This window comes from Rutidosis leptorrhynchoides, chromosome 6 (assembly GCF_046630445.1).
Source record: "Rutidosis leptorrhynchoides isolate AG116_Rl617_1_P2 chromosome 6, CSIRO_AGI_Rlap_v1, whole genome shotgun sequence".
Lineage (NCBI taxonomy): Eukaryota > Viridiplantae > Streptophyta > Magnoliopsida > Asterales > Asteraceae > Rutidosis > Rutidosis leptorrhynchoides.
Genome location: NC_092338.1, coordinates 87,043,750 through 87,065,380, shown reverse-complemented (window position 1 = coordinate 87,065,380; position 21,631 = coordinate 87,043,750). Strand labels below are relative to the sequence as shown.

Below are 21,631 nucleotides of genomic sequence, written 5' to 3'. Positions count from 1 at the left end.
TAGGTTCTGTAAAATTTAAAACACCAAATTTAGACCTAGTTTGAAAATGATTCATGTCTTTAAGTAATGATTGTCTAGCCCTTTGTGCTCTTTTGCGACGGTTTCGCTTTTGAGTCTTGGTTAATCCATCAGATATCCGCTTTGCAGCCTGGTTGAGATTTGGTAGTTGCGGATGTTTGATGGATTTGGGGTTGTGTTTCAATGATCTACCACTGTTGCTCTGGAAGGAGTTAGAGTGGTTGAAATTTTGGAGAACGTGATGGCTGCTTGAACCACCCCTCTTGTCTAGAGTAGACGGTGCAGGGTGGTTGTGTGCTTTTCTTGCTGAGTGGTCATACACACCATGTTCTTGGATAATTCTTTGAACAGGGTTGTTTCGCCTTCCTATCAAGGTTGTGGAATGTGGTGGTTTGGGATCAGCACCCCTTTTAGTGACAATCATCTCCAAACGAGAGCCACGAATAGGGTTTTTTAGGATGGTGACAGCCGGAATGACAGGTTTCCTTGAATTCACTACCGTAGTGTAAGGAAAGTCTTGATGATGTGGGGAGAGAACTCGTTGAGAATAGGTTGGTACCCATGGTACAAATTTCTCTTTTGTTGAATTTGATTCCTTTTGTTGAGAATAGTTTTGTGACAATGTTGGACCAAAATTCTTTTCGGCTTTTTCAAAATCACGATTCATTTAAACTTTTACTTGTAAATCGATGTTGTCCTTTTCAATAAGGGAAACATGTTTCTTATATCCTTTTAGTTCAAGTTTTAAGTCAACAATTTCTTTCCCGAGAGAATCAGCAAGAACATTTGAGGGTTCGATGGGGTGGCAGGGCGACGGTCCCTGAGGGGCTTTGGACTTTGAAATCATTTCACAGAAAGTGGTCGCTTGACTAGCAATCTGTTTTTGAAGTTCATGCACATCATGAGCAATTTGATCATTTGTTGTTACATGGAGTGAGATTTGGTGTTGCATGGCTTTTATGATCATCAGAAATTTTCGTTCATTGTCAAAAGAATTCATTTTATTTTCGAAAAGTTCCTTTTCCAAACTGATGATGTATTTTTCTAATACCAGAGTTGGTAAATAGACAATACGTTTTTGACCTTCCGAATTCTCACTTTCATTAAACAAATCAGGTAAGCTTTCATATGAAAATGAGTTTTTCTTTTTCAAATAAAGAGCGTTGATTTTATCATAGATTAGAGCAATTTCTCGTTTCATTTTAGTTGATCTTTTATCCAATGCTTCCTCAACCTCACTGTTGGATGCAAATGTGAGTCGTGCAGGTAGATCAATCATCAAGTATTTACTATCATACAAACAGGGTTCTGCTTTGGCCATTTTGGACAAGGTGAGAGGGTTTTCAAAACCTAGGCCTTTGTTCTCACGGAAGGAGTCCTTTGGACAATTCATGAAAAGGGTTTGATTCGAGATGTGTCCTGCTAAAACAACCTTAGACTGTTCGGTCCTGTAGAGCTTTTCTTCAAATTTTCTTAGATGAGTTTGAAGCTCTAGATTATGTGCAGTAAGTTTAGAACATTCAGAGGTTTTCTTAGCAAGATCGAAGAGAGGTTCTCTTATCTTTTCTTCTAAGGTATCTAGGAGAGTTTTCTTAGAAGCTGTGAGTTTCTTAATTTCTTTCTCAGCATTGTCTACTTTCTCACAAAGAACTTCATTTCTTAACCTAAAGTTTGTCCTTTCTATTCGTAACGGTCTCACACTAGATTCTAGCTCCTTTAATTGTGTTACTTTATCAGCTAGATCCTTCTGAAGTGTTAGGTATGCATTGTTTGACACTTTGATTTTCAATTCAGCTTTTAACCTATGGTTCTCATTTTGTAGTCCACTAACTTGACTAGCAAATGATCTAAGATCCTTACTCATTTTAGCAAAGTTGTCAATATACATATCAGGTAATTCAGGGAGCTTCTTATCAGGATTATGAGAAGCAGGTTCATTTCTAATGGGCACATTAATTTGGATAGAAGGGTCATTGGGTCTCTTAGAGGTTGCTTGCAATACATCAAAAACACATTCAGAACTATTATTTACAGAGTTATAATATTCATGAATTATGTCGGTGTAAAGTTGTACCTCTTCCTCATCATCGGAAGAAACACTGTCAGGAGCATGGTTCATGTTGGTGAGTTTTACTACGTTGGCACGTTCGGGCTCCTGTTCACTGTCTGACCAGTTTAGCCAAACGTCATCTGAGGCTTTGAGGACCTTCCCCTTTTCGGCATCTTGGGCGAGCAACATCTTTTTCTTGTAGTACTCGGCATCCTTTCGTTTGGGTAGTCTGCATTCTCGTGCAAAGTGACCTGTTTTACCATAGTTGAAACAAACATTATCGGGGTCCTTGCTGTCAGGGGCCCGGTATTGAGTGGTAGGCGTTTCGGATTTTTTGTAGTAAGAAAAGCTTGATGAGGTTCGATCGTTGTTGTTTTTCTTAAAGCCGCCAGATGATCTCCTGAGATTCAGTTCCTTACTGAACATTGCGGCTGCCTTGACGAGATCCTGATGTTCTTCATCAACATCAGAGTATGTGTCCTCATCAGAGGAAATGGTTTGTTTTGTTTTGAGTGAGTTGGAGCGGTTGGAAGGGTTTTGGTGGAGCTTTTTTTAACAAACAAGGCCATTGGATCACTGGTTTCAGTGAGATTGGATTTAGGGTTTTGGGCGGCTAGAACATCAGGTTAATGATTCATTAGTTTCCCTACAACTTCATGGATGTTGTACTTCTTGGTGTTTTTGGATGCACGGAAGTTGTTTCCATAAGGAGTCCAGGTGGCATTTAGTTTCTTCAGAAATTTCATGTTCAGCTCTTGATTTTCCTTTTTCACTCCAACCTTCTTTAGCTCATTAATGACTTCACAGAAACGTCTGTAGCAGTCTTTTAGGGGTTCATCGGGTTTCTGAAAGTAGTCCTCATACATTACGAGCGCTATGTCGAGTTTTGTCTGTTCGGATTGACTGTATCCTTCCTGTTGACGGGTGATTTCATCTAGAAGTTCTTTTGATTTCAGAGAGCTGACGGATTTGTACATGTCATGAGGAAGGGCTTGCATGATGATGGACCTGGAATCAATATCGGCTTGAGCTCTCTTAGCTTCTTCACCTTGAAGTTCATAGGGTTTTAGGACTTCGCCGGTGTCAGGGTGAAGTGAGATCTTGGGTCCATTGAGAAATGATTCCCAGAGGTATTTGGTTTGTTCTCCTTTTCCGTCGATGAAGTTGTCAAATCTTCCTTCCATTCGTCAAACAGTCCCTCGAACAGCATGGGAGGACGAGTATCCGAGCCCACAACCAAAGCATCACGGTTTGCAGTAGCCATCTTAACTTAGAAGTGTGAACTGATTGGTGCAAAGGACAGAAGTTTAAACAAGAGATTGCTTAGAGTGAAGGAACACTTGTGTAAGCAGATTGAAATTAGGTTTTTGGTGTAAAACCACTTGTGCAAATTGAGTGGTTTTTGAACAAAGCCAAATTTCAAGTCAGATTAAGTTTTCGAGCACCACTAAAGAAGTAGGGAAATGGATATTTTTGAGCAGCACAATTCTGAGATCAAAATCCTAGGTTTTCGAGCAGGCAAGATAATAGAGCACTAGTAAGGTTTTCGAGCAGGTACTGTATTCGAGCAATTAAGGTATTCGAGCACCTACTTAATTCTAGAGCACTTAAAGTATTCGAGCAGATAACTAGGGTTTTAAGCAAAACCAAGCCCTCAAAACAGGGTGGTTTTCGAGCAAAACCAGGTTATCTGGACACAAGGTTTTCGGGCACAAAAGGAAAAATCTTTAAAGTTTTCGAGCAAAATGAGATTTTCGTGGAAGGTTTTCGGGCACTATAAATCACTGTTTTCAGTCAATCTTTTAAAGTTTAAACTTAATTTTTCGAGCAAATGCTCAAGTTGCTTACTGTTTTCGAGCAAAAATCACCCTTTTTCAAAGTTTTTCTAGCATTTTGACTGGAAAACAATTAGTTCAGTGAGGTTAAATTTAAACTTGTTTGACTTTTAAGAAAGAGAAAGTTATGCACGTGAGCTCTTACACATAAGTACAAGGTGATGCACACAAGGACAAGTCCTTTGTCCTTTCTGACACAAGTCAAGGTAATATGTCAAGGACAAGTCGTTATCGTACCAAAAACTATCAGGTAAAGTGGTTTTCGGTGGGTATTAACCGTAGGTCCAAAGTTTGGAGCCAAAATCTACTAAACACGTGTGAAAAACAATGAGTTTTTCGAGCAAAACCTTAGGGTTTCACTGTAGTGAAGCAACCCTAAGAGGTTTTCGAGCAGTTTCAAACCCAGATGGGGTTTTTCGAGCACAGATTCTGAAAAGAAACTTAAGCAATTTTCAAGTAATTTCAAGCAGGTTTAGTCAAGATTAAGTGCAAACCAGCATGTATCATGTGTCTATAAGGCATTTAAAAGGTTTTAACATGACAAGAGTGAAGAATTTCAAGCATTTTTCGAGTATAATATGTGATAAAGTGACAAAGTCATAGTATTTTAAACATAGCAGCAGAAATATGAACCTATGAATCAAGAACTATGAATAAAGCACATGAGTTAAGCACAAATATACCAGAAAATTACACGGTATTCATATCATTTTGACATACAAGCCTTTTTCATACGACAGAAACATGATAAGCATAATTTATCACAAAAAAGAATATCGAACAAATTGGAATCTGAAAAATTTTCGAGCATAAAGTTTACAAAAACAAGTGACACTAAGAAAAATCATACGAGTTCTAGTGCATGTTCAATCATTTAAGACAGATTACAGGCATAAAAATAAAGGAATTCAACATACAACAGCTAATTCATGACCGAATGGGTTTTAATTGTGATACCTCAACCGAAGAACACAAAACTCTCTAAAAACATGATTCTTGAAGCTTCAATCCTTGGATCAACAAGCAAGATAGCAAGTCCCGCTCTGATACCAATTGTTAGTCCCAAATGAAGCTTAGATCTACGGTTTTGATGGATGTTTAGTGGGATGGAAGTATTAGTTATCAAGAACACTAGAGAGAAAAGATAAAATATGTAATATGTAAAATGTATAACTTATTCATTAACAAGTGAGGAGGTTGTTTATATATGACAACCTCCAAAGTTACAAGAGTTAAAAGTTACCATGGTAAATACAGTAAATACATTACAAAGTAATAATAAAACCGTGGGCCACAAATCTATTACATAAACATATGTCAACAGGTCATAATTATAAAATGCTTGGCAAATTTAACCTTATACCCGAAGTCAAATATTCCAACTAATTGGGGATTCGAACTGTAACAAGGTCTTAAAACTTTGTTTAACGATTACACCAGGTTATCGACTGCGTGTAATCCAAGGTTTTAATACTTTGTTAACAATTACACCAATTACCCTTGTATGTAATCCACCCCTGTTTCAATGAGTCTATTGACTATTAAACCATCCTCGTGTCCGGTCAAATGAATAATTATTAGTATTTATAGATATTCCGCCTACCGTACCCAGTCAAGCGTATGTGGTTAAATATAAATACGTCAAATTATAAGTCTTTATATTAATTTAACTAGGTACCATTTAGTTAATACAAAGCCCATTAATAGCCCATAGCCTAATTTCCACAAGTGTCGGTCTTTTGTCCAAACCTCAATTATGGTACAAATCCCAATTACCCAATCATAGTATTTAGCCCAACATCACGATTACTTCGGTTCAAATAAGCATAATAACAACTTAGTTACAAGACATTAATTTAAAAAGGAGAACATAACTTACATTGATTATGTATCGCGTAGCTTTACACAGACAGAATTTTGACTTTAGAACCCGTAAATTAACCGTTACATAAAACAAACTAACTAATATAAAACTACCCTATATATATATATATATATATATATATATATATATTACAGAGGGAGAGATTGAAAGAGTCCATAATTCGTTCGACAAAACTGCCTTTTTATAGCAATGTGGCCAGCTACAGGCCTCCATGCGATCGCATGGAAATTGGTCATGCTGGCCATGCAATCGCATGGCCCAGGAATCCAGCTCATATCATTTTGTTTTCTAGCTTGTCGACGTTATTTTTAAATATATATAATATATAAATAATTTATATAATTATTTAATTATTATATTTTATTCTTGTGCATAGTTGACATATAATTTTCGCTCCGTTGCGTCACGCGTTGATAGTTGGCTCAGGCCCCGGTTCCGAATTTTCGAACGTCCTTTCGTATAATTTAATATCTTGTACTTTGCGTTCCGCAATTTGTAATTTGCGCAAAAAATTATTTTCCTTAACTCCCAAAATCCGCGCAAGTCTTTAACTCACTTTTAGTGGCACTTTTTAGTGCACTATGGCTTTAGTGGCACTTTTCAGGCTTTAGTGGCACTTTTTCTTCAATTTCTTTAATCTTCGTGCTTCGACTTCGCATTTATTTATTTAAACTATTACAACTAAAAATAAGAAAATTATAATTAAAAACTCTACATATCAGATTGATATTGCTACTAAATATATGTTCGTTTGGAGCAATATCAAATATCCCCACACTTGAACGTTGCTTGTCCTCAAGCAATACAGAACTTGAAATTAAATCACACGAATCACTTCTTTATTCTTCACACTTTATACATAAGTGATTTTTATACGGCGGTATAAACAATGGTAGTAATGATGTGGTTTACAGTCCCACATGACTTATAAAAATTTAGATCCTTTATGGAAATCGGATCTTTATGAAAACATTTGATCTTTTGAAAATTCATTCTAGCTTTTACCCTAGATAAGTTTTCCGAAATAACCCTTCACCGGTGTTTGCAAATTGTTTTTGTGGGTTTTGTGGGTTTCAGATTTGAAAATTTTAGCTCAAAACTTGCAGTTTTGTGTCACCCACTTGCTAATCCTTGTATTAGGAAAGCAACACGTCCAGTTTACTTGTTCCGTATATTACCTTTTGGTAAACTACCATTCGGTTGTAAAGGAAAGCGTTGAACAAGCAACTGTTGAGGCGATGTCTAATGACATGAAGATGTTCATGGTTTACAACGTGTCGGATGCAATTACTATCCTTTGTAGGAGCAATAGTAAAGATCACCCTATAATTTTTCGGTCTGGCACAAGGTCCTGTCTTCGACCATGCTATACAACCACCGTTCTTATGGTTGACACCTGATTTGGTTCAGGTGACCTAATGAATTCCAGGTGAATTCCTAGGATTTTACGTTCAATGGTAATGAACGCATTGAAAATGGGTTTTCAGAAAATAAATTGGTTTTAATTTTTGATCAAAATATTTTCTCGTTCAAGCTCAAGTTTAGATATCATTTAATTCCATGAGTTTGTAATTCTCAATCTTTAAAGTCAATCTCAAGGATTGAGCAATATCAGGCTTAAAAGCTGATTTTTAATCTTTAAGTAGATTATCCTTTCTGGGGGTCTGATTCATTAGTCTTATCAAGCTAATTTGCACTGCGCCCTCCCCATTTTACGAGACAGATCCTCTAATGGTTAGGATAAGTCTGACCACTTGGAGACCCTGTTTGATGCTGAAGTCCGTGGATTTCCTGCTGATTTTAGAGATGACTTTTCTAGATTTTTCGTCAACCTACAGCTGGTCTGGACGACAACTTCCTGACCTAAATCAAGAAGCGCGTGTCTTTTTCGGAAGACTTTACTTCCTTTTAATGATGGAATTGATTCATCGTGCAGATCCATCTTTTCTTTCAAAGGTATTACAATAAATCGGGTAAAACTGATTAGTTTAGTTCAAAGCAAAAGTACCAGCAATAATCTGTACAGAAACATGTGATAGATAGTTTTTAATTGAATAACTTGGTACATTCTCCCCACACTTGGCTTTTTTCATGCGTCTTTTTATATCCTAATAAATAAATTCAAGCGTTTTAGTTGTTTCTCAATTTATGTCCTTTCCGAGGTAACAATAATTTCGGCATTAACACCTAGTTTTATCCTTCCTAAATATGTATAAACATGCTTTTGAATTTATTTAGTTGAAAAATTTTAAAATTTTCACAAAATTTGGCAATTAAACCAAGTGTAAACCTGAGAGAATTCATAACCCTTCCCCTCACTTGAGATCGTGCAATGCCCTCATTTGCATGAAATCAGACTCTAATTATAAATTCATGAGGGTGATTAGTGTAGAAAAGTAGTTAAAGATACCTAGTTTGTAATTACAAAGCTCGTCGAATGATAGACGGTGCACCTCATCGTTCATTCCTTCTTGTTTTATCCCCCATGTTTTTCTTCAAAAACGGTTGCTTTTCTGAACTGTTTGCTAATCTTTGAAAATGCATCTTTTACCCTAACTCATCGTGCATTTTTATTAACGAGTTATGCACTAACCCGAACCCCTAATTTAACGTTAAGTAGGGTTAGACTTCCCCACACTTAGCTGACGACATGTGAAGTCAGTAGAATAAGTTCCACGAATTAAAATAGTGAGCCATTTATTTATATCTCGGGTGGTGTATGATATATCAATGGGTTTAGAGTTTTGACTCACCCGATCGTCACTACTTAATTCTTTTTTAAGTGTAGCTTTTAGCAAATGGATATGTCTCTTTTCTGGTTCTTGGTCAAATGGATCGATATACACCGACATACATATTATAGGGTGGACAATTCCTAACATTTCCTTCCTTTTATTCTCGGGATCAAAGTTTTCACCTCCCAATTGGGTGAAATCCGAGTTGTCATTATCTATTACAGCTCGTAGTTCATCTTCGGTAGATGACTCGTCTATTGAGAATATTGGGTTGGAAGGTTGTGGAATGGTGAATTTTGGGATCGAAGTAGATTCTTTTTCATTAACGGTACTTATCGGTCCCACCATTTTGGTCTCGGGGGTAAAATTTTCAACGTTATCGTTTTCCCAAGAGTACCAATTTGTCACCCTTACTTCTTCTTCATCCATTGATGGATCGATGATTTCGTCGGTAGAGGCTAATGTGTCGATATGTTGTGAAATTGGTAAAGCTGAATAAAAAGTATCATCGGGATAGTTGGTGATTTCGGAGCTCTCGAATTCATCAAAATTCGATGATATGAGATTTTCTTGCACAATATTCCTCATATCAACAGGTGTGTAATCTGATAGAGTTTCAGCTTGCCTTCTCTCATTTGTTCATTTTGAGCATCAAGTTCTTCGAGTTTGATTTTCATATAATCTAAAGAATTTTCAGACACATAATTTTCCTCATCTTCTGGTTGTTGAGTTTGGATATATTCTTGGGAATAATCCCAATTAGAATTGTATTCCTCATAATCATTCCATTCAGGTTCCATGGGTGCATAATTTTCCATAGGAACGTAATAATAACATTCCCATGTTGAGTGATAATCTCCACAGATTTCACAACCACTTATTGTTTCGTCATTCGTGATCCAAGATTGACCGAACGAATTGTCATCAACACCCGTTTGAGAGTATTGATTAAATTGATTTCGGATATCATAAAGAGTTTCCAAAATATTCTCGAGATTTTTCATAATGCGCTTATTACCAAATTTTAGCTACAATGCTGTGCATTTACTAACTATCCTATTAGTTATAAAACTAAAAATTATATAAGTTATCAAATTAATAGACTTTTCTGATTTTGCCCACGTTTCGAATAGCCAATAGATGCAGCAGGTAGCCAGGACCCTTTAAATCGGAAGCCCACAACTCGCCACTAACAAATCCAACTATTACTACGAACCAGAAAATTTGGATGTCTATCAATTTAACCGCTTAAAATAATTTTTCGTTTGGAATTTTAGAGAAGAAATAGAAAATCTATGTCCTAAAAACTATGTTGTCGAGAAATAAGAAAGAAAAAGATTACGCGTCGAAAAATGTCGAAAAATAAAAATAAGAAAGTAACGCGTCGTAACTTAAAAGGTAATAGAATTTATAAACAGCGTCGCAAAATTCTAAAGCACCTAAATCTTAATCTAAAGAAAAGGCACTTAAGGGATTTTACGGCAAAGCCTAAAAATCTAGAAATATAAAATAAGCTATGGCAAAATACTAGTCTTAAAACTAATTACGAACGATAAAAATACAAATATTACGAATAAATGATAAAAATACAAATTGTAATTAAAATGATAAAAATACAAATTTTATAAAAATATATTTTATAAAAGTATTAATTTTTTTTATAATTATAAAACTAATTAAAACTTAAATTACAAATTAAATTAAAACTAAAACTAAATATTAAAATAAATAACCCTAAATAAAAATAATAATAATAAATAATACCCCGTAATAAATGCTGAATAAGGGTTTCTGGCGTGTCAGATCAGGCCATGCGACCGCATGGTTTTAAGGCACCCGGCCCATGCGACCGCATGGGCCTGGGTTTCAGGTTTTTTTTTTTTTAATTTTATATTGTTTTTCTAAAAATTATATATAAATATATTTACACAAATATATATTAAAAATATGGCGTTTCGCCGATTCCCCGGCAGCGGCACCAAAAACTTGATGTGCGTAGAGGTGTATACAAAATAGTTATATTTTTACAAGGAAAATACTATTAAATACGATACAATTTTACACAAGTTATTTATTTATTTATAGAGTGGATATACCTAAACCTTGCTATAACACTATAGGCAGTGTACCTAATCGTAGAGTAGTATAGTTTTTAGTAAGTCCGGTTCGTTCCACAGGGAGCTGGCTTATTTTACATTATATTTTAAACAACTATATTTGTACAAAATATATATAATTATATATAATAATAATATATAAAAGGGGGGTTTTTACCGTTTAATGACCGGTTTGTCGATTTTATATTTTAAGCGTAAAGATAAATGACGATAATATAAATGACAGAATTTAAATTGCGATAAAGTAAATTACAGTAATTAAAATGACAGTAAATAAAGGTACGATGAAATATGAAATATAACCATTATGCTTATGTAAACTTCCGTAACCATGATGTTTGACGTTTTGATTTTAATTAATTGTTACCCGGGTTAATTGTCCTTTGTCCTGGATTTATTTGAGACCTATCTGGTTTTTGGACATAATAGTTCATCGGTCATAATTATAAAATGCTTGGCAAATTTAACCTTATACCCGAAGTCAAATATTCCAACTAATTGGGGATTCGAACTGTAACAAGGTCTTAAAACTTTGTTTAACGATTACACCAGGTTATCGACTGCGTGTAATTCAAGGTTTTAATACTTTGTTAACAATTACACCAATTACCCTTGTATGTAATCCACCCCTGTTTCAATGAGTCTATTGACTATTAAACCATCCTCGTGTCCGGTCAAATGAATAATTATTGGTATTTATAGATATCCCGCCTACCGTACCCAGTCAAGCGTATGTGGTTAAATATAAATACGTCAAATTATAAGTCTTTATATTAATTTAACTAGGTACCATTTAGTTAATACAAAGCCCATTAATAGCCCATAGCCTAATTTCCACAAGTGTCGGTCTTTTGTCCAAACCTCAATTATGGTACAAATCCCAATTACCCAATCTTAGTATTTAGCCCAACATCACGATTACTTCGGTTCAAATAAGCATAATAACAACTTAGTTACAAGACATTAATTTAAAAAGGAGAACATAATTTACATTGATTATTTATCGCGTAGCTTTACACGGACAGAATTTTAACTTTAAAACCCGTAAATTAACCGTTACATAACCCAAACTAACTAATATAAAACTACCCTATACTATATATATATATATATATATATATATATATATATATATATATATATATATATATATATATTATTTATTTATTATATATTAGAGAGGGAGAGATTGAAAGAGTCCATAATTCGTTCGACAAAACTGCCTTTTTATAGCAATGTGGCCAGCTACAGGCCTCCATGCGATCGCATGGAAATTGGTCATGCTGGCCATGCGATCGCATGGCCCAGGAATCCAGCTCATATCATTTTATTTTCTAGCTTGTCGACGTTATTTTTAAATATATATAATATATAAATAATTTATATAATTATTTAAATATTATATTATATTCTTGTGCATAGTTTGAAAGGACCCGTCCTAATCCACCTGGACGAAGTCATCAACATTTGGTCCTATTGCGATGATCGGCTCCAAGTAATGTCCTTATATTGAGCAAATGTACAGCGGAAGACTTAATTCGTACCTGAGAATAAACATGCTTTAAAGTGTCAACCAAAAGGTTGGTGAGTTCATAGGTTTATCATAACAATCATTTCAATATGTTAATAGACCACAAGATTTCATAATCATAAACATAATACACTCGCAAGTGTATGTAAAGCATTCTAAGTGGTTGAGCACTTGGTAACCATACTTAACATTTAATCAACGTCGCATATTCCCTTTATTATGAAATCTCACTACACCGTACCAAGTGTAGTCACCAAAATGAAGTACTGTGCAACCGTTGAATACTGGTCGTCCAGTCCGATTGGGGTTGTCAGGCCCGATAGATCTTTCAACAGGATTCGCGTTTACAATACCCATGTAAATAGTAGTTACCAAGCTACAGGGAAGTATGCCAGTGGTACAACTCAACGTAGAATATATTTTTAAGTACTTGTGTCTATTTCGTAAACATTTATAAAAGCAGCGCATGTATTCTCAGCCCAAAAATATATATTGCAAAAGCAATTAAAAAGGGAGCAAATGAAACTCACCTAATGTATTTTGTAGTAAAAATACATAAAACAACATTGGACAACTAAACAATGCAAGGTTGGCCTCGGATTCATGAACCTATATCAAGTATGTACATTAACACATATAATTGGAATCGAACAAATTATATATATATAAACCTATTAGTTATATCATTTTTATATTATTAACCTATATATTCATTTTATATATTTAAAATAAATAAAAATATAAATTTTGTTATGTTATATGTATTAAATATATATTTTGTATATATATATATACATATCGTTTGTTTTGTTAAAATTATAATAATACTAAAATAATGATAATAGAGTTAAAAATGATACTTTTAGTATAGATGATAAAATAATACTCTTTAATGAAAATGTTAATTTTAATACTAGTGAATAATAACAATAATAACTACAAAATTAATGATTTTACTAATAATAATAATAATAATAATTTTAATAATAATAATAATACTAATAATAAAAATGATAATGTTCATCTTTAATATAAATGATATTAATAATTTCAATAGTGATACTAATAATAATAATAATAATAGTGATAATAATAAGTTTTAAAAATAAAGACTACCTTTAAAAGGGTTTCTAAAAAGAAAAGCTCCAAACCGGGTTCGAACCGAGACCTCTAGTTCCCCGACCACTCCCCTAAACCAACGCTCCATCTATTGTTTTTCTGAAATTTTTAACACCCTAAATATATTTAACCCGTTTTAGGCTGTTTCCTTTTCTTCTTCATTTTCTCAACACGTCATCAGCTATTAACATCAGCCTTAATCATCATCATCTTATGATCATTATTATTATTAACATCATAACTATCATCACAATTAATAATACCACCGAATCATCATCTTTTATAAAATCACGATTATGATTTCATGTATATCATCATAATTAATTCCGTAATTATCAAGCATCATCTTCGTTTATCAATATAATTATCACGTATCATCATGGTTGTAAGTGATGAATAGCAATAAAAGGGAAACTCGATTAATGGCAGGACATAACAATTATCGATGTGGGTTATTCATAAACTGTAACCAGCGGCCCAACAGTTAATTAGTCTCGGCCCAACAGTGAATGGCAAGTCCATTACTTTTCAAATAAGGCCCATGTAGCAAAAACAAATAAACCGTTCCTTGGATTCTTTATCAGTGGGGTGGCTAAAAAAAATTAAAAAGTTTTATGGTGCAATGGCAAAACCCCACGTTTATCTTGGATAACCCTATCTGCTCATCCTCATTCATCCCTGTCATCATCCTCTTCGTTAAAACAGTATTATAAACTGAAAAATTTTGTCTACAGCAATTTGTTCGATTTAAAACTGGAAAAGAGGTAACAACAGCATATGATGGTGAATCAAGAAAGAAACAAAGTGTAGCAGTAACTTGATCGAAGGTTGTTGTTCTAGTGGTTGCAATGCCCGTTGGTTTTGTGAAGATGATGGATGGTTTCACGATGGGGATTAGGAGAGAGAGAAAAGAGATTAGGGATTATGGTAACGATGGTGATTGTTTGAGTATGGTTGTGGTGGTTCGTGGTGATGGGTTGCAGGCTGAAACAGAGGTAAAATAGCAGCTGTGATATTAGTTCAACAATGGTGGGTTTGATGATTTTGTTTGAAAACAGGAAGAAGAAACAGAATGAAAGAAAGAAAAGAAAATAAGGATGGTGATTGTGGTAATCCAAGGTGATCAAGATGGTTTGGTTGGTTGGTGAACTTGACTCGTTCAATCAATAGGATCAGGAGGAGCTTGATGTTGTTGAAATCAACGAAGGTGAATTTGTGGTTGATCAAACATAAGCAATAGAATAAGTTACAATATTAAACAAAATTAGTAGGTTTTTGTTGGTTGTTCGATTACAGTGGCTGCAAGTCACAATTGTTTGGTGGTCTTGGCTTGTGTTATTGAAAAGCAATAGCAGTAAACAATTGCAGATAGTTTAAAAGCCACGAACAGAAAGGAATAGCAAGTGGTGTTTGGTTTGTTCTCGGTCGAAACATAAACAAAAACAGTGGGTGGTTTTCGTGGTTCGGTCAAGGTGATAGAATTGAGTCTGTGTGTTTCGATGCAGGAGATAATACCAACAATATTAACTCCAGCAAATTGGTGGTAAAGTGATTCGAACGATAGCAACACCCAAGTGGGTTTGGGTTTGGTTTGTAATGGTTTAGGGTGATAGAGGAGGGTTGACGAAAAGGAAGAACAAGAGAAAGAGTAGAGAGAGAGATGGAGGTGGATTTGTTTTTGGATGAGAGGTGGCTCGATAGTGAGGTTGTCAAGGTGGTGATGGTGTGGTGATCTTACGGTTAACAAGAAAACCGTAATGGTGGCGGGTTGGTTGTTCATTGAGGTTGTGGTGATTGATGATGGTGAGTTTGGGTTTACCGGAGTAAAAACAGAAATAGATTGGCAGCAATTGTAGCGAACAAATCAAGGAACAAAAAGAAAGAACTTGAGCTGTATGGTGGTGTTGGTTAAAACCTCTGCCTTATATAAGCATGTATATATATTATATATATAATATAATATATAAGATTCATTACATAAACATATATACAAACACAGTATTTTATAATAATATAATAATATTACATACTTAACAAAGGAACGTGCTCAAATATAAATAAAAATCTGCCGACACTATATCACGGACTATTATCTTGTGTCCATTGCTAAACAGTTAACGTATAAAAGTGTTCCTAAGAATCCCAAATTTTTAGATTAAACATATTTAGTTATTTCACTCATTACCTGTTTGAAACCCGGTCAAAAAGGTTCGTCTATATTTTATTTTTAATTCCAAGTAATATATACGGAATACTAAAACTTAAACTAAAAGGGTTAAAAATATTTTTATCGAGCTCATACTCTCTTTAATCCATATTCGGACCAACTTTTATTTAAACACTCATGGATATATATAGGTCTATATTAAAATCAACGAAACGTTAAACGAGTATTACAATCAGCTAACAATTATTTTTAATATATTTTTAGTTATATATAAATATGTTGTAAATGATAATTATTGTAATATCATATTTTTGTTTTATTTTACATAAATAACATATAATATTTCAAATTATATTTCCAATTATTATTTATATATACACACACATATCTATTTACAAATAGTGGTTCGTGAATCGTCGGGATTGGTCGAAGGTCAATCGAATAAATGAAACGGTTCAAAATTTTTGAGATCCAACCTAACAGACTTTGCTTATCGTGTTGAAAATACAATATCCTATCGAGAGTTTGGTTTAAAATTAGTTGAAATTTTCTGGGTCATGACATAGTTGACTCATAATTTTCGCTCCGTTGCGTCGGCATTGATAGTTGGCTCAGGCCCCGGTTCCGGATTTTCGAACGTCCTTTCGTATAATTTAATATCTTGTACTTTGCGTTCCGCAATTTGTAATTTGCACAAAAAATTATTTTCCTTAACTCTCAAAATCCGCGCAAGTCTTTAACTCACTTTTACTGGCACTTTTGAGTGCATTATGGCTTTAGTGGCACTTTTCAGGCTTTAGTGGCACTTTTTCTTCAATTTCTTTAATCTTCGTGCTTCGACTTCGCATTTATTTATTTAAACTATTACAACTAAAAATAAGAAAATTACAATTAAAAACTCTACATATTGGAATGATATTGCTACTAAATATATGTTCGTTTGGAGCAATATCACTCACCTCTTCACAACTCTAACGTATACCTCAGCTTAAAATTTCGGGACGAAATTTTCTTTAACAGGTGGGTAATGTAATGACCCGACTTTTTCGACTTATATTTTTGTGCTCTAACTTTCACGAAACTGCGTATTTGTGCGTACTGTGTTAGATTATATTCTGGGATCATTATTCATGATAATTACTTTCGTTAATACCTTACAACGTGTTATTAAGTGCTTAATCACTTAACTTGATCCTCGAATGCTTCTATGACCCGTTAGTGTCACTTGACGTTTAGAACGAGCTATGTACTTTGTACACGTTAAACTTTGGTCATAATTGGAATATATATGACTACGTAAAACTAATTGTTATTTTTTAATGACAATTACTTGGCTTATTGGTTGCTTAATTACGCTTAGTAAATTACTAATGCACACTAGTTAGTCTTGTTGGACTTTTTACCTTAATGGACTTAAGCCCACCCTACTCTAGTTAATGGACCACTAAATTAGCCCAACTTTAATGGATTTATGATCCATTAAGATGTAGGACAAAAACCTATTAAGACGAGCCAACATACTAACATTTTTGTTAACCATTACTACACATGTTGCATGAGATCCCAACAATAAGCACCACCTTTAGACCACCACCATGCAAAAAGCAAAAAGTTATCCCCCTTGTCCCCCCAATACCTACGGCCATACCACCCCACCACCACTATAAATATCAAGCCTCATTCTTCCATTTCACACTTGATCTCATTCTCATTTTACACACACTTGCTCTCTAATTTTCTCTCCAGTCTTTCTCACACTAAAATTGTAAGTTCTTAAAATTTTCTTCTTCTTCTTCTTCTTCTTCTTCTTCTCTTCTTAATCACGACATCATCATCATCATCATCATAAGATCAAACGATTTAGCTTTTTGATCTTGTTATATCTTGTAAATTCAAACTTTGATTTGAATGCTTCAAGAACATGAAAGATTCAAGCTTTCTAGCTTTGGATCTTCATTACTTTGATGGATCTAAACTTTATAGCTTAAGATCACTTTGTTTTTGTTAAAATATCAAAACTTGTGTTTATGATCTTCATGAAACTTGAAGATCTAGCTTTTTGCTTTAAAGATCTTCAAGAACATAAAAGATTCAAGCTTTCTAGCTTTAGATCTTCATTACTTTGTTGAATCTAAGTTTTGTAGCTTAAGATCACTTTAGTTTTGTTAAAAGATCAAAACTTGTGTTTATGATCTTCATGAAACTTGAAGATCTAGCTTTTTGCTTTAAAGATCTTCAAGAACATAAAAGATTCAAGCTTTCTTGCTTTGAAATCTCATAATTATTGTTAAGGGATCCAAGCTTTCTAGCTTAGGGTTTCATTACTTTGTTTGATCTAAGTTATGTGACTTAAGGTCTTGCTTGATTTGAATCAAAGTTTGTAGCTTTAATCTTGAATAGAACTTGTATTTGTGTTAAGACTAAGAACATGATGTAACCTTGGTTCATCATCCTTCTAAAACTCTTAAGTGAGTTGTATTTCTTCTTAGTCTTGACATTTTGTGTTGATGGTTGAAACTTGATAAAAGTGATGCTAAAACATCAAGAGTTGTACACTTGAGGCTTATACGCATCAAGGATGAGAACCGTGATGAGCATCAAACACCAAGAAACCCACCGGAGCACTTGTTTACTGTTTTTCAAGGTCTGATCAGACTCGTGGGGCTTCTGGAAAGTTTATTTATAGATATTTAGGTTTGATTATATGAATTTTCATTTAAGACTCGCCTAAATCCGATATATGGATTAGGATTTATAGCCTTCTGAAAATCACTACGCCTTTGTAACGACGTGCTGAAAATTCTGACCTACTCGCGCTTGAACCGTCGGCACGGTCAAATGACATGGAGTTAGGATCTGAAAATTAGAAAGCGGTAAGAGGACTCACATACGGATCCTTGACCACTGACCACGCATCTTTTCAGTTTATATAGAGTTCATAGCATCTGCCCGAAGTCAGCCCTTTGTTTCGATCTCTATTCTTGTTGAAATCTTACTTTACCTTTTACGAATGATGATGATGATGATGATGATGATGATGATACTTAAGACTTAACTTATTTACTTTAAAAATTTTGGGGACAATATACTGACTTAGTAACCTTTGACTTAGGTTGAGGACCTTTCGGACAGACTTACTACTTTGTTTACTTTTTCATATCGACTTTTATCGCATTGTTCACTGTGAGTTATAGCTCCCTTTTTACTTTAACTATTTTTGAGACTGAGAATACATGCGCTTTTTATGTTTTACATACTAGACACGAGTACTTAAATTTTATGTATGTGTGGGTGACATAACGGCACAAAGATTCTCCTTAGCTCGGTAACGTTTAACTATTGATTTATGAACCGGTAGACAAATCTTAGATATGGATCCATAGGGTTTGACATCCCCACTCGGGCTAGTCGCTCTAGCAGTTAACGGGTGTTTAATACTTCGTAAACATACGCACTCGCCAAGTGTACTTTTAGGGGGTGATATATTACTTGTTAAGTTAGTTACCGGGTGCCCACGGACAAGCATATACTTTTCATACTGTTTTGAATACGAAATCTCGTGGTCTACATTACATTGATGATTACAAACAAACTATAGCTCACCAACATTCGTGTTGTCATTTTAAAGCATGTATTTCTCAGGCGCCTAGATGTTGTTGCTTCCGCTGTTAGACTTGCTGTTATAGTCTTGGTGTTATAGACTTGCTGTTACAGACTCGCTGTGTTAGACTTCCGCTGCATTGTTAAGAGATGTCTCAAGCATGGAACTTTTATTTTGCATTCACAACTTATGTTATTTTTTAACAATGACTTTGTAATGACCTTTGTGTCACGTACTTATGTTAATGCCTTCTATTCGTAGAAGCACGTTATCTTTTGTAAAACATTTGACGTTGGTAACGACGTTATCTTTTCATGAATGAAAAACTTGTTTTTAAACAGCATATAGTGTTGTAACCGTGTAATGATCCTGTTGTGGACGATCCATACTCGTTGATTTTGTACGGGGCGTCACAAACTTCGTAATAAAATCCATTGTAATACGTTCCCACTTCCACTCGGGAATCTCAGGTTGCACCAAAAGTCCAGACGGTTTCTGATTTTTAGCTTTAACCTTAGCACATGTCAAACACTTGGCCACATACGTAGCCACATCAGTTTTCAAATTAGGTAACCAATATATCTCCTTCGGATCATGATACATCTTTCCTGAACCAGGATGAATAGAGTACCAAGATTTATGAGCTTTATCTCAAACAAGTTGTCGCAGATCACCAAATTTTGGAACCCAAAGACGTCCCGCAAAATACCGAGTACCATCAGTTCGTACCTCAAATTTCTTAACCATGCCTCTGACTTTCTCGTTCACAAAATTCTCCTCCTTCAAGGCTTCTTGTTGAGCCTCAAGAATTTTTCTAGCGAGGTTAGTTCAAATTTTCATATTCAAAGCTCTAAACCTGCGAGCTTCAACTCTTTCTTTTCGACTTAACGCATCGGCCACAACATTGGCCTTTCCCGGATGATATAAAATTTCACAATCATAATCATTCAACGTCTCAACCCATCTTCGCTGCCTCATATTCAGCTGTTTTTGATCAAGAATATGTTGAAGACTTTTGTGATCAGCATACACTGTACTTTTGACCCCATAAAGATAATGTCTCCAAATCTTAAGCGCAAACACAATAGCTCCCAACTCTAAATCGTGGGTCGTATAATTCTGTTCATGGATTTTCAACTAACATGACGCATAAGGGATGAATTTCTTTTGTTGCATCAAAACACAACCAAAGCCCTGACGTGATGCATCACAATAAACAACAAAATCATCATTACCCTCAGGTATTGATAATATTAGAGCGGTAGTCAACTTCTTCTTCAGTGTTTGAAAAGCAGTCTCTCGTTCATCCTTCCACTCATACTTCTTCCCCTTATGCGTTAAAGCAGTCAGAGGTTTCGCTATATGAGAGAAATCTTGAATGAACCTTCTATAGTAACCTGCCAACCCTAGAAACTGACGAATCTGAGTAGGAGTCTTCGGAATTTCCCACTTCTCAAATGCCTCAATCTTGGTAGGATCAACTTGTATTCCCTGTTTACTAACAACATGTCCAAGGAATTGAACTTCTCTTTGCCAAAAAGCACACTTAAAGAACTTAGCGTACAGCTCTTCTTTCCTCAACAAATCAGGTACCAACTTCAAATGTTCTTCATACTCTTCATCACTCTTGGAATAAATAAGGATGTCATCGATGAAAACAATGACGAATTTGTCCAGATAGAGTCTACACACACGGTTTATGAGGTCCATGAACACAGCAGGTGCATTTGTCAATTCAAACGGCATAACAAGAAATTCGTAATGACCATAACGGGTGCGAAATGCGGTTTTCGGAACATCAGATTCTTTAACCCGCAATTGATGATAACCGGAACGAAGATCGATCTTGGAATAAATGGACGAACCTTGAAGCTGATCGAACAGATCATCGATTCTGGGAAGAGGGTACCGGTTTTTAATTGTAAGCTTGTTCAATTCACGATAATCAATACACAAACGAAATGAACCATCCTTCTTTTTAACAAATAGAACAGGAGCTCCCCAAGGGGACGAACTGGGACGAATAAAACCTTTGTCTAACAACTCACGGAGTTGACTCAACAATTCTTGAAGTTTGAAAGGCGCAAGTCGATAAGGAGCACGTGCTACAGGAGCAGCACCGGGAAAAAGATCGATTTGAAATTCTATCGCACGTTGCGACGGAAGGCCAGGTAAATCTTCGGGAAATACCTCAGGAAAATCTCTAACAATACGAACATCAGCAATGCTCTTTTCTTCTTTATCAGAATCAACAACATGAGCTAGAATAGCATGACAGCCTTTGCGAAGATATTTATGAACTTTCAAACAGCTAATAAGATTTAATTGTCTGCATTTCTTATCCCCAAAAATCATCAGCGGCTCTCCAACCACATTAGTAATACGAACAGCTTTCTCATAACACACGATTTCAGCACGATTCGCAGACAACCAATCCATACCAATAACAACGTCAAAACTGCCTAGGTCGATCGGTATTAAATCTACCTCAAAATCTCTACCAGCCAGATTAATGTTACATTTACGATACACAGTCTTAGCAGTAAGCACTTTACCATTAGCTTTTTCTACAA

General features: G+C 35.0%; 1 protein-coding gene across 1 annotated transcript; it reads right to left on the bottom strand.

Moving 5' to 3' along the window:
- Nucleotides 1–685: 685 nt before the first annotated feature.
- LOC139853844 (uncharacterized) lies at nucleotides 686–3,252 on the bottom strand. Its single transcript, XM_071843187.1, has 4 exons — nucleotides 2,719–3,252; nucleotides 1,879–2,614; nucleotides 1,253–1,509; nucleotides 686–895 (listed from the first exon to the last, which is right to left on the bottom strand). The coding sequence occupies exons 1-4, from the start codon at nucleotides 3,250–3,252 to the stop codon at nucleotides 686–688; spliced, it is 1,737 nt and encodes a 578-aa protein (XP_071699288.1).
- Nucleotides 3,253–21,631: the final 18,379 nt, after the last annotated feature.

Bases quoted from the DNA above. Each gene is read 5' to 3' on its own strand.
- LOC139853844 (XM_071843187.1), bottom strand. From the start codon at position 3,252: ATGGAAGGAAGATTTGACAACTTCATCGACGGAAAAGGAGAACAAACC. The intron at 2,615-2,718 runs GTAGGGAAACTA...TGTTAAAAAAAG, and splicing joins AGTACAACATCCATGAAGTT to CTCCACCAAAACCCTTCCAA. The intron at 896-1,252 runs GTTGAGGAAGCA...CTTCAAAAACAG, and splicing joins CATTTGCATCCAACAGTGAG to ATTGCTAGTCAAGCGACCAC.